This window comes from Bombyx mandarina, chromosome 03 (genome assembly GCF_030267445.1).
Source record: "Bombyx mandarina strain Sakado chromosome 03, ASM3026744v2".
Lineage (NCBI taxonomy): Eukaryota > Metazoa > Arthropoda > Insecta > Lepidoptera > Bombycidae > Bombyx > Bombyx mandarina.
Genome location: NC_143210.1, coordinates 3,037,265 through 3,050,185, shown reverse-complemented (window position 1 = coordinate 3,050,185; position 12,921 = coordinate 3,037,265). Strand labels below are relative to the sequence as shown.

The following is a 12,921-nucleotide window of genomic DNA, read 5'->3' as shown; positions in this document are numbered from 1 at the left end:
TAGTGGAATGGATTAAATTATTCCTTAAACACATAACGGTATGCAGAGGCTTGGCTCTGCTCTTGGCATTGCTGAAGTCCATGGACGACGGTGACCAGTCACCATCAGGTGGACCGTATGTTCGTCTGCCTATAAGGGCAATAAAAAAACAATAAAATATTTAATATATATATTTTTACTAGCTGACCCGGCAGACTTCGTAGTACCTCAATCAATAAATAAAAGATATAAACTGATGTATAATATAAACTTAAAACAAACAAAAGGAATCCGTCCGAAAGGAAAAACAATTTTTATTGAATTCCGAGAATTTTCATATTTATTTACCTTTTAAAACTTCTCTGGACTTCCACAAATAATTCAAGACCAAAATTAGCCAAATCGGTCCAGCCGCTCTCGAGTTTTAGCGAGACTAACGAACGGCAATTCATTTTTATATATATAGATTACAGTCCCAATTTCCCGATCACGCCTCGTTCCATTGTAACTAATCTTGTCATTAAAATCACTCCGATTAAATTTATTCCGAACAAGCGGATATGTACCGAGCCCCGAATAAAACGCACTTCTAAATTTGAATTTGTTCCAATAATGCGGTTTGAAAATTAAACATGCGTGTAATTTTTTTTTAAATATTTGAATAGAGAACGCGGCATATGTTTCGCTCGCGGCGTTTTTTGTTTATACTTTGGCGCCACAACGTCGCACCCGTTCTGATACGCGTCAGTGAGACCAGTTAAGCAACGTATTAGGAGCACAAATATATTCAAGGGTGGGGGTGAAATGGGATAATAAACGGTTTTATTGGCTTTATCCCGTTGTCTGAGACGTTACGTCTGAGCCAACGTCGGTTACTTGCCTTCTTTATTCTCGGTTAGGGCATTTGAATATTTTATTAGGGTATTTGTCTTTGTGACGTTCTCGCTGTGAATTAGGTTTTTACTTCGCTCGGTTGTTTCGTAGCGATATAAAGCATAGTTTTTTTTTTGGTTCACATCTTGTACTTTACCAATTAAGAATGTTTTAGAGAAAATTCCATGATGTTCTGTGATAGTTTTCCATAGCCGATCCTGTGTCATTACGGATCCGCCCGATCCATTAACGGTGCTTTTAGGTACCGCAAGCACCGGTCACCGTCCTCGTCCTGTCGCTTGCGACGAAGAGCTCGACGAGTGAATTACCCATAGACACAGCCCACTGAGTTTCTCACCGAATCGTCTCAGTGGGTCGCGTTTCCGATCCGATGGTAGATTCAGCGAAGCACTGCTCTTGCTAGGGCCAGTGTTAACAACACTCCCGGTTTGAGCCTCGTGAGCTCACCTACACGTCAAGGAGAAGCTGAAATACCCTCTCAAGGTTTGTTAAGACATAGTTTTATTTTTAAAATATATGAAAACTGTTCGATATTGAAATGTGATCATATTATCTTTTTAAAACATGTGGTATCAAATTAAAACAAACAAATTGTTAAAACCACGAATCATTGTAAATATTAACACAGTAGCCAGGATAACGCTTTGGGCTCTTTATAAATATAGAGCTTAATTGGGATCTGTTTGCGAAGCATACTTTTTTTGTTTGATTGGATAATAGCAAAAGCGGTTTTATTGTTACAGATTATAAATAAACTTTTGTTTATTTTTAATCTATATAAAATATATAAATATGAGATAATATATAACAATTTATGCCGCAGAATTATTTATCAAGGGTATGTCTCGAACTACATGCATTGATGTAGGCTACGGCCTCTCTATGGGTTTCGGTGGCTCAGAAACCCGTAGACGTCATCACAATAATCACCACTTTCTTGTGCCATGAAGTAAAATCTCAATTAAGCAGGCTTAACTACCCTTTCAACATTCATAATAAGTATTCATTTTTTATTAGGGTATTATAAAAAGTATACTAGTTTATTATAACAAGTATATTATTTCTTCATCTTCTTTTTCTCCACCTTATCCCACTAGGTGGGAGGGGTCGGCACAACGAATTTTTCTCTTCCATTCTCTTCTATCAGCCGTCATCTCAACACTCACTCGTTTGTCTCTCATACCGACATTCACTCACTATCCGTGTTTTCTTCGGTCAACCTCTTCCCCCTCTACCTATATAGGTAGGTACATGTATAGAGGTCAAACTAATAAGTTAAAAAAAGTCTATGGCGATGTCCTTGTGACGTAGATACATATTATAATGATTTTTTGTCTCGTAAATGCAGTTGGCTATTTTGTTTTTTTTTTAATTTGCGTATTGACAGTTATACTCGATCGATCAGCCCACGCCCGCGGGGAATCCCGATAATTTCACAATTTTGTTACGCGAAGTAACAAATCGTTTCTCGATCAATGTAATTTACTTGAAAGCTTTCTGTTTAGCTTCGTGAATTCTCTTGTTACTTAACCTCTTTATTCACTTAAAATTGATAAGACTATAATAATATACTTGTATTATTCGCAAGTCTTAAATCAATTAAGTTGTATCGCGTTTACTAATAAGGGCTTTCGAGCTTAAAATATTGTACATACAACACAAGCACACTGATAGAAACATACACACACATACGAATGTGTCTTTAAAGAAAAATTGAAGTTTGAATGGTCTAAATTAAAAACAAAAGATAATAATATCTGCATTCAATAAAAAAAATCAAAGTTGATAATTTACTAACACACCTACACTGCTATTCAATAGACGGCGTTGCTGTTTCCTGTATGGCGCTAACCTTATGTAACATGGTTTAATATAAAAATGTATTTCCAAGCTACTGTAAAGTTTACGCAGATAAAGTCGCGGGCGCAGTTCATAATTAAATAGACAATCCGGACAAATTGCACATGACGAGTCACCTTACCTTAGGATTGTCTATAGTATGGGAACCAGACACTGATATACGAACCGATGAAGTTTGAATGTAAATTCGTACGCCCGCTAATATCTCCTAATTCGGTTCGTCGTAAACTCAATCGTTCCCGAATATAATTGTTCAGTATTTTCGTATGGTGCTGTAGATCTTGATTATACTGGAGTTATAGGAGTTGTATAGGTAAGTGGAGACGCGGCCTGCTATCAGCACTCTAGCACGCTGCATGATAGAAAAGCGACCGATTGTCGGTGTATCGCACTCCGACCATACCCGATCCTGTGGACAGAATGGTAAACAGTCGACGTCGCCCTAAACACCTCATTATGGATCCTCCCGATCTATTAACGGTGCTTTTATGTACCTCAAGCACCGTAGAACGTCGCTCGCGACGAAGGGCTCGGCGAGTAAATTAACCAATAGATGCAGCCCATTGAGTTTCTCGCTGGATCTTCTCGGTGGGTCGCGTCTCCTATCCGGTGGTAGAATCTGCGAAGCACTGCTCTTGCTAGGACCAGTGCTTGCAAAACCTCCGGTTTGAGTCCCAAGAGATCACTTGCACGCTAGGGTAAAGCTGAAATAACTTCTCAAGGCTATCAGCATAAGTAGGAAAAAAAGCGCTCGACGCGGCTGGATTTGGTTCAACAGGATATTCCGAGACAGCTGCGGCCCCATCTAGCGATTGTTGACGACTCATTAGCCGAGCGTCCTAGAGGAAAGCTAGGAGTCCACTTGTAGTGTTGAATCTGACATCGAGCACGTGTACACGACAGTCGTTTAGTGGGTGGGCCTTTAACATTTTCGGTCCCGTCTTTTGCTGTATTCGGCAATCGCGTCCCACATGGAGCGAGAACCTCGTAGGAGCCACAGACCTCGGCCCAAAAAAAAGAGTAATAGATGCGAGAACCGGTGGCCGGAATATAATATCATGCAATAAAAAACGTCTTAAAAAAACCATATTTCGTTTCAATATCTTACGGCACATTAATCACGGTCCATAAACCGTAGTCCATTACAAACATTGTATTGACAAACAAAACAAAAGGAAACACAACATATAATATGTTTCCTTTCATCCGTGCGAACCTTTCGGTTATACTTTTATATAACGTGGCGCAGGGATGGCCAATCTCTAGCACGTTCGCAGCATCGCCAGCCTCGGATCGTTTTTTGACTTTTGGTTTTATAAAAGTAATTCTTAAAAAAAAAGTGGCCATAGTTTTTTCTTTTTGGTTTTAAAAATATCTATCATGCAATGTGTGTTGTAATCATGCAGCCGTAGAAGATAGGTTTGATACCTAATTGAATTTCACACTTCGTTTTACCATTTATTTATTTGTTCTTACTCTGGATGTATGGCTTAGAATAATCTGGTGGAATTAGTTAAAAAAAAAATTAAGACCCAGCAATGTATGTGTATGTATATCACAACTTATCGTCTTAGCTTCGTTTTATTAAATCGTTGTATGGAAGTGTAGAGGCTGGTCATCCCTGGCCCGTCACTGTTCTATACTTTGACCCGAACCATGATATATTTAAGATTGCTTTTATTACTCCCAATATCGGATGATATAATATCGATTTTGTTTAAGAGGTTCATTCGCTTTTAAAGAGAAGTTGTATTTAAGTGCTTTAGTGACCTTTTGCGGTATGATTTCGTTTGATTCGTTTGTAGTATGTAGCGTTTGTGTGTTTATGGTAAATTGTGATGATTGTTTTTCTATAGTTTTTTTGTTCTTTATGATTTGTGAATTTTAGTACACAAACGATGTAACGTTACGATTAATATTGCCTAACCTAAAAATTTTTTTTGGAACAATGTCACAATCTTAAAGTAATGATGAGGTCTCAATTATACGAGTATTGTATAAATGCCGTTTCGTCAAACCATTAAGGCTTCGTCAAACAGAACGCGTAATTAACGCGCGTCAGAGCGCTAAACTAACGGCGCCCTATGACGCCGAGATGTGTTGTACTACTATGGTAACATACCGTCAAACAGAGCCCCAGCGCTATAAGTACGCAACGCTTTGACGTCAGGCGTTATAATTTTTTACAAATTTTATTTTAGCGTCCGAGTGAATGTGTATTAAAATGCTAGATAATGCCCGAAAACTGGATAGAAATGGTTAGAAAATACCCATGCTTATACAATGCCACATCTGAATCACTTGACATCTTAATACTTTTAAATTTTTACACTGCTATCGAAAGGCACCATGATTTGGCGAAGGCGTTGCGTCAAGGAGCGTTGGACTCATCTAGTCAATTAGTGTGACATGAAAAGAGCGCGACGTTAAAACGCAGTGCTAAGTACGCGTTCTGTTTGACGAAGCCTTTAAGGTTGAGACTGCTTCACAATAACAATAGGCAGATTCTTGGTACCTACCTACTCACAATATGTCCTCATCTTCTTGCCCGTATCCCACTATACGAGGTTGGCGCAGTATGTCTTCTTTTTCCATTCAGGCCTATAATACACACTACTGCACTCACTCTTCTCTCGCTTATCTTCTTTCACAAAGATCATTCAAGCCCTTTCAGAACACCCCCTCCTACCATCTACATCTGGTTACACTGAGTATTGCGGATAGGGTAGGGTAGCAGATAAATCTGTCTACCCTCCGGTCCACTCTAACTCATTGTAGGTAATAATCATTGTAAGCAAGAACCTTTTTAATGACTGACTCGATGGTGCAATCATTCGTGTAATGAACTGGTTCTTTTACTCCGTGTATGGGTGTTTGGGTGTTTGCTATCTATATACATATATATTGTTACGCCGGTAAGAGTAACGTCATCTGTTGCCGAATATCCGAAACGAATATCAAATGAACTCGTAACGTCGAGAAAGCTCGAGAAGTACAACGCCATCTATTATCAGATAGCGGAAACACACATTGAAGCTACTCGACTTGCTCAGAATGTTCTCTATAAATCTAGGGATGTCGTCTCGATTATAAAAGCGTTGCAGAGATGCAAGCGTGGCACGATTCAGTTAGTAATCGGAACTACTCGAAGGGAAACAGCGAACGGATCACCTGAAGCGAAGCGGAAGAAGCGAATTTAGAATTTTAAAGTGCTTGTGAAGTGTTAAGTGGTCTAAGTACTTATACAGTTTCAATTCTTACTTCGGTAGATTTTTGTTCATTCCGAACCCCAGCGCGTAACAATATGTATACAAACTTATATAAGATAAGTATGTATGTCAGTTTCTAGTACCCGTAACACAAGGAATCCTAATTTGGGGCCGAATGATCGTGCCTGATCAGTTACTTAGTTATCATTTATTTTAATATTGGTTATAAAGTTGATATCTAATGGTTAAGTTTAAAACAATTGTTCTCATTATACAACAACGATAAAAGTAATTTATCTGTTTAGTTGTTTATAGTTACGGATTGCAAAATCTCATATCCCTTGCCGGGCTATGGGCGTCCTTATAAAATATCGTACGCACGTTGAGTTCGACGATATACGAGTGCTGTTATGTTACGAATGGGCAATTTGCCGATAAATATATTTCCGTTTCTGGGATAAAAACGTTTTCGGTTTGATGGGAAGAAACGTATCGAATGTACTGGAAATTTCTTGTCTCGCATCTAAATTTGATTTCTGTTGGTCATAAGACGGACCGTTTAAAACGCTCCATGCGTTTAAATACTCCAAGCCGAGTATTATATTTTCTGTCATTCGTAGAGTTCCGTCACAGAGTAATTTGTTTTCAGAGCGTCAGTAATTTGTTTCTTTGTTTGGTAAGTCTTGATGAGAAAGAAAATGAATTCTTAGTAGATTATCAAAAACGCTACAGACCATGAAAATATCTAGCATAAAAAGTAATGCAATGGTTTTTTGTTTAATTGCGATTTCCTGATTATAATTTGTAATTGATAAGACAATGTTAATTGGATTTGATCGATGCTCTTTGATTTTAAAGGAACAAGAAAATATCGTATAAAAATAGAGGTCAACAGCTTGAGATGAAAAGCAATTGGAGATATTATTCGATCATGAATAGGCAACAGCCACTGTTAGCTTCTACTTTACTGATATCCACGAGTGACCGTCAGGCTAACATACCATCACGTCGAAAGCTCGTCTGCCTATATTGGCAATAGAGAAAAACATATCGGGCAATAGAGGCAAAGATCATTATGAAAGTGTTGTAAATAGGAATGATATTAATTATTTAAATGATTTTGAAGTACCAGATGATTCTAGTATTTGATACAAAACAATAAGTTAATTATTAATGGTGTACGTCAAAAGATCACCACCAGTTAAATTTTATAGGACGAAATATGCGAAAGGGAGAAAAGTAATCAATAATACACGGTTATGCATTTTTTTAAATAATTAAACTCGATTCCGTGTGAAAAATGAAATTGAAAATATTGAATATTATTTTTGCATATACCGTGTTACAAATCTATTTAAACTCACGAAAACACTGTTAAAAATAGAAATGAGATCTCGCTAAAGTCCCCGACAAACGGAAAGCTCAAATAGAAGATATTACCCCCTGCGTACTGTATTTACGAGTGAGAAATAACAAGTATCGAAGGTTTTGCCCGACTCGGAACAATGAAAAATGACCGACGGAAAATTGCAAGGATTCCACTCGATCCGGCCGGAGATGCCATGCGATCTGTTCTTGAGATGACTGCAGGGGTGGATTCTACGTGTAATTGATTTCGTAGTATACGATGAAGGGCACCCACGAGTGGTATTGCAAATGCATTAATTCATTTTTTTAGACGTTATTAAACTCACGGTCTGCTTAGTATTGAGGGAATGTTTGGGAAGACAGATGAAATAATGTTAATATCGCCACTATCCACAAGACATGAGTCCGATTTCTTAATTCATTTGGGAACTGACACAAAATAAATAGCAAATACTTTTTAGAACACGTTCTAAAGCGCCACGTAAATTTTCTTTTTATACTGGCAACGAAATGACTCATGTATCGGATTCCTTTCTCATTCTTTTGTATGCAAAACAATGTTACGCTACCACTAAATAAAATCTGTTTCCACTCAAATCTTGCCAAGTTCCTCGTGCGACATAATTTGCGTCATGCCTTGCGGCGGGCCTGTTTCGTCGCGCACTCTATTTTCCTATTTGTGCGGCAGATTGGCTCTGATTGTATTGTTTGCGGCGGGGCGGGGCGATACGATACCCACCCCCGCTCACACGACCACCCCGGAGGGGTGCAGCCGAGCGGAAAAATGTTATCCGCCAAGCGAAATATTTGTATTGCTATAAATATTTGACAAGTGTGTTTAAATTTGTCGTCTAGTGAGTGACTTGCGAACAGATTGTCGCAATTTAAAATTTATTTGCAGGATACGCAACTTGGAAATTATTATTTTTATATGGAAAACTAAATTTATTATTATAAGAGACTTGTCACCCAGCGATATATAATATAGATTAAACTTTAACTTTATTGTAATTAAACAAAAGATAATCTATTTAATCCTAATAACTCTGATAAAACAAACAAAAAAAACAAAAAAATGTTAAACTACTCACCCTCAATAAAAAATATTTCAAATCACCAATTTATATACGAACACTTTTCAATACGTACGACACAGTCTAAACAAGTAACGGTAGGTAATGTCGCCCGACCAAGATAACTTTTATAAGCGCGAAATTGTGTTTATGCGGCCGTGTGTCGCGATTCACAGACGACGCCCGCGACGGCCCGCGTAATCGGAAATATTGCTATAGAATAACGTTAGGGTAAGGCTTTAGTGTTAAGAAACAGAGACGAATTAACAATACGATTAATGTTTTGTTCTTTTGATTAATGGGAGTGGACTTGGTGGAAGTACGTCATAAATGAATGGAATTACCGTTCGTGAGAGCAATAATTCAGCTTTCACCAAATTAAATGATAATTATAAAACGTCAAAACCTTAACGCTTAAAAAAGCTTTGAATGTGAATAAAATGAGCGATTTGTCACTAAAACCGCTATCTAATGAATATGTTTCATGGACAAGGCTTAACGACAGTGAAATAATTCACCATGCACCAAGGTAAATAATTTATAGAGCATTTAGTCCGTATATGATTTTTTTATTTTTTTATATCGGTTACTGTCGATTATGGACGTCAGTAGTATCAGAGCTGTTTATCGCTGAGTCTGCTTACTCTCTGAAAACCTCGTTTGAAGAAGCACTTTATATCGCTCACTGTGCAATAAACGCTTTCACAGTGAAAGGGATAAATATACGAATATTCATGTATAATGCGGGCTAAAACTTAAACTCGCTACCGCCTATGTCCGAGACCGATCGAGTCGAGTGTTATTGTCGATCCCATCTCGGTCGCAGTCGCGTAACAAACTAGTAATTGGTTTGGGATTGGCCCCACCGTTCCGCTAATAATGTTTATCTATGTGATACTTCTTCAAAGTAGTAACATGTGTAAGTTAAGAGTTTGTGATTGAAAAATCATAAAAATCGTTCTTTAAATTTATATTTTGTTTTTATAAGTTTGTAAATGTCATTAAATGAGAAACGTGCTTATTCATTGAATTGTATATACATATTATATAGCCGCCATAGTATATATGTATATATTCTATATCTATGTATAATCTATGTACATAGATATAGAATATAGATAAAATAAGTATATAGGTAGGTAACCAAAAATACTCCTTGAACAGATAACATTATTGGATAGTAAACAGAATAAGCTAAAAATGCAAATATTCTAATTATATATAACCGAACTATGGGAACTTTAAAAAATAAAATAAAAATTAATGAATAATGAGAGAATATCTATAAAAATAAACATATTATATGATATTGTAAACTTCATGCCTAGTAAATTAAATATACTATTCATACTACTCCATGCCATGCTACGGTCCTACGAATATTCGTAGAGCCTCTACGTGAGTCTACGACACAGGTCGGAGCTACGAAGTTTCGCTACAATTTAACTACGGCTATTTTAGTCTTGTTGGACTTGTGTATTGTGAGATCCGGGTTTGATTCAGTAATTAGTATTTATTGTTAATGTTTTTAACAATAAGACTATCCATCCGGATGTCTGCGATCTGTATGTAACACAAGACAATATCTCAAATTTAAATTTGGTATATCATAATGTTTTAGTCGCTGTGATTTGATCTTATCAAGCGATGCGACTATGCTAGTACTAGCTGAGCTGTACTAGTTTTTATAATGAAATACGTACCTACTTATGGATGACTTCCATGATGAAGGAATAATATTGTGGAATAAAAATTAAACCCGTCAACTTCCTAAACGCGAACGGTATCTTACAAAATACCGTTTCGCTCATGAAACGGTATTTTGTAAGATCGCGGGGTGTAGAAACCATCCACCCTGCTCTTTTTCTGGCGCCAAATTTTTATTTATTTTTTTATAGCTTAGTTTCAAAATGGTACCTTTATTACTTGAATTTACTTTTTTATTGATCTTGTAAGTGGTCCTTAGCAATGCCAAGGATACAGTCTAGTCACTGTCTACCCCTGAGTAGTATACGCAAACCTCGTAAGAAGACAAGAGATCTATTAAAACCCACTGTGGATGAATGCATCGGCTCTAGGTAATATAGATGAACTCTGCCCCGGTGTTACCCGGTGAGATTTTTTATTTATTTATTGCTTAGATGTGTGAACGAGCTCACAGCCCACCTGGTGTTAAATGGTTACTGGAGCCAATAGATATCTACAACGTTAATGCGCCACCCACCTTGAGATATAAGTTCTAAGGTCTCAGTATAGTTACAACGGCTGCCCCACCCTTCAAACCGAAACGCATTACTGCTTCACGGCAGAAATAGGCTTGGTGCTGGTACCTACCCGTGCGGACTCACAAGAGGTCCTACCACCAGTGAAGATGTTATAGTTATGTGTTCCGATTGTAAGGGTTAATTAGGGTTACGTAGTAGTAAACTATATGATTGATAAATAGACGTCATATCTGTTGATAGGCGGTGATGTTGGTATCCTTATTTGTTTGGGTTCCGGTAACCACTGAACATTAGATAGGCTGGGAGCTCGCTCACCCGTCAGTCGACGGAATGAAAGAAAAAAGATAATTTCACACACAATGCAGTCATTTACCCATACCGTGCGGCAAGTGGCCGGCTCTCCGCTCAGAGTCGCGTCGCTTTAACGATGTAGTTTCGCCGCAATCGACTTTAAAGACCACTCCACCACGTCGCGACACTCACGCCTGTAATTATACTACACGAATACACAAAATTCGATCCTCAGAACACTGTAGTTAAGGCTCAATTTTGTATTCGCATTACGGTAACATGTTACCAATTTGATTTGCAGCACGAAAACGTATACGATATATGTATAACGACGAAACAGCAGCTCTTATTGTTATGTGAAATAAGGTTTTGATTAGTGAGTGCACACAGTAAAATAGTTACCGTCTAGTCTGCGACTAAAAGTTAGAAGATTTGTGTTTTCTCTTGTTTCAGGTACACAAAGACTTCTTCGGACGTATAGTTCCGTTGTCACAAGTCAAGCGACAAGGTAAGAACATAATAATAATTATAATAGAAATTTGATTACAACCTTCAAATTGTTGTGTGGATGTGATGTGTGTTGATATACGTTGTATTCTTATGCCATAACAAAAAATTCAATAAAAATTAAACTTAAGTTTTTTTTTTCTTATTGCTTAGTAGGGTGGACGAGCTCACGGCTCACCTGATGTTAAGTGGTTACCGGAGCCCATAGACATCTACAACGTAAATGCGCCACCCACCATGAGATATAAGTTCTAAGGTCTCAGTATAGTTACAACGGCTGCCCCACCCTTCAAACCGAATAGCATTACTGCTTCACGGTAGAAATAGGCAGGGTGGTGGTACATACCCGTGCGGACTCGCAAGAGGTCCTATCACCAGTAATTACGCAAATTATAATTTTGCGGGTTTTGTTTTTTATTACACGATGTTATTCCTTCACCGTGGAAGTCAATCGTGAACATTTGTCAAGTACGTATTTCATTAGAAAAATTGGTACCCGCCTGCGGGATTCGAACACCGATGCATCGTAAGATACGAACGCACCGAACGTCTTATCCTTTAAGCCACGACAACTTAAGTAAATGGGAAATGTCTATAGAATTTGTCGTAACACACGTTCGATAAGTTTTAATTTTACATATCAATTTACTAGATTTTAAAATGGTATGTATAAAAAAAATCGATTAATTTTTAAGAAATCACTTACTAACATTAATATGGATTAATATTTTATCTGAAACTAGCTGACCAGGCAGACTTCGTAGTGCCTCAATCAATAAATAAAAGACCTAAACTTTTGTATAAAATAAACTTAAAACAAACAAAAGGAATCCGTCCGACGGGGGACACATCAAAGGAAAAACAAAATTGTTATTTTTATTTAATTCCGGGCATTTTCATATTTACCTTTTAAACGTTCTCTGGACTTCCACAAATAATTCAAGACCAAAATTAGTCAAATATGTCGAGCCGTTCTGGAGTTTTAGCGAGACTAACGAACAGCAATTCATTTTTATATTTTATCTGAAATTAATTCCGGGTATTTTCATATTTATCTATACCTTTTAAACCTTCTCTGGACTTCCACAAATAATTCAAGACCAAAATTGGCCAAATCGATCCAGCCGTTTTGGAGTTTTAGCGAGACTAACGAACAGCAATTATATCTCGATTATAAAATATAAAATATAAAAATATAAATCGATTGAACTCGAATTAAGTTCATAATCGTCTCGAATCACTAATCATAATAATAATTTATTAGCAAAGTTCACTGGCGATCCTCTAAAATGTATTTTCAATGTGATTCGGACGAGTATCCCTGCGGGCCGCATTATCGCGTAACCGTAATCACGCGTCGCGTCGCGTCGTCGTAACCCAACCTATTATTTTCAATTAGGTACAGCGCCGCGCGAAAGGATTGTTAATATCCATTTGAACGACAACCTCTGTAGCGCACCTGAGTCCGGCCCTCTCCGCGGCTCTCGATAGGCCCGCGCTAAATTGTTTTTAATT

The 12,921-nt window shown here is 37.5% G+C and overlaps 1 protein-coding gene across 3 annotated transcripts in view; it reads left to right on the top strand.

Moving 5' to 3' along the window:
• The window catches only part of cutlet (chromosome transmission fidelity protein 18 homolog), a 55,229-nt gene that overhangs the window by 36,676 nt on the left and 5,632 nt on the right, over window positions 1–12,921 (top strand). For 2 of the 3 annotated variants that reach the window (XM_028185016.2, XM_089736597.1), the window contains exon 15: window positions 11,353–11,407. The exons of the other annotated variant lie outside the window; for it this stretch is intronic. In XM_028185016.2, coding sequence (XP_028040817.2) covers window positions 11,353–11,407 — 55 coding nt within the window. The remainder of the gene's footprint in view (window positions 1–11,352; window positions 11,408–12,921) is intronic. 3 annotated transcript variants of the gene reach the window in all.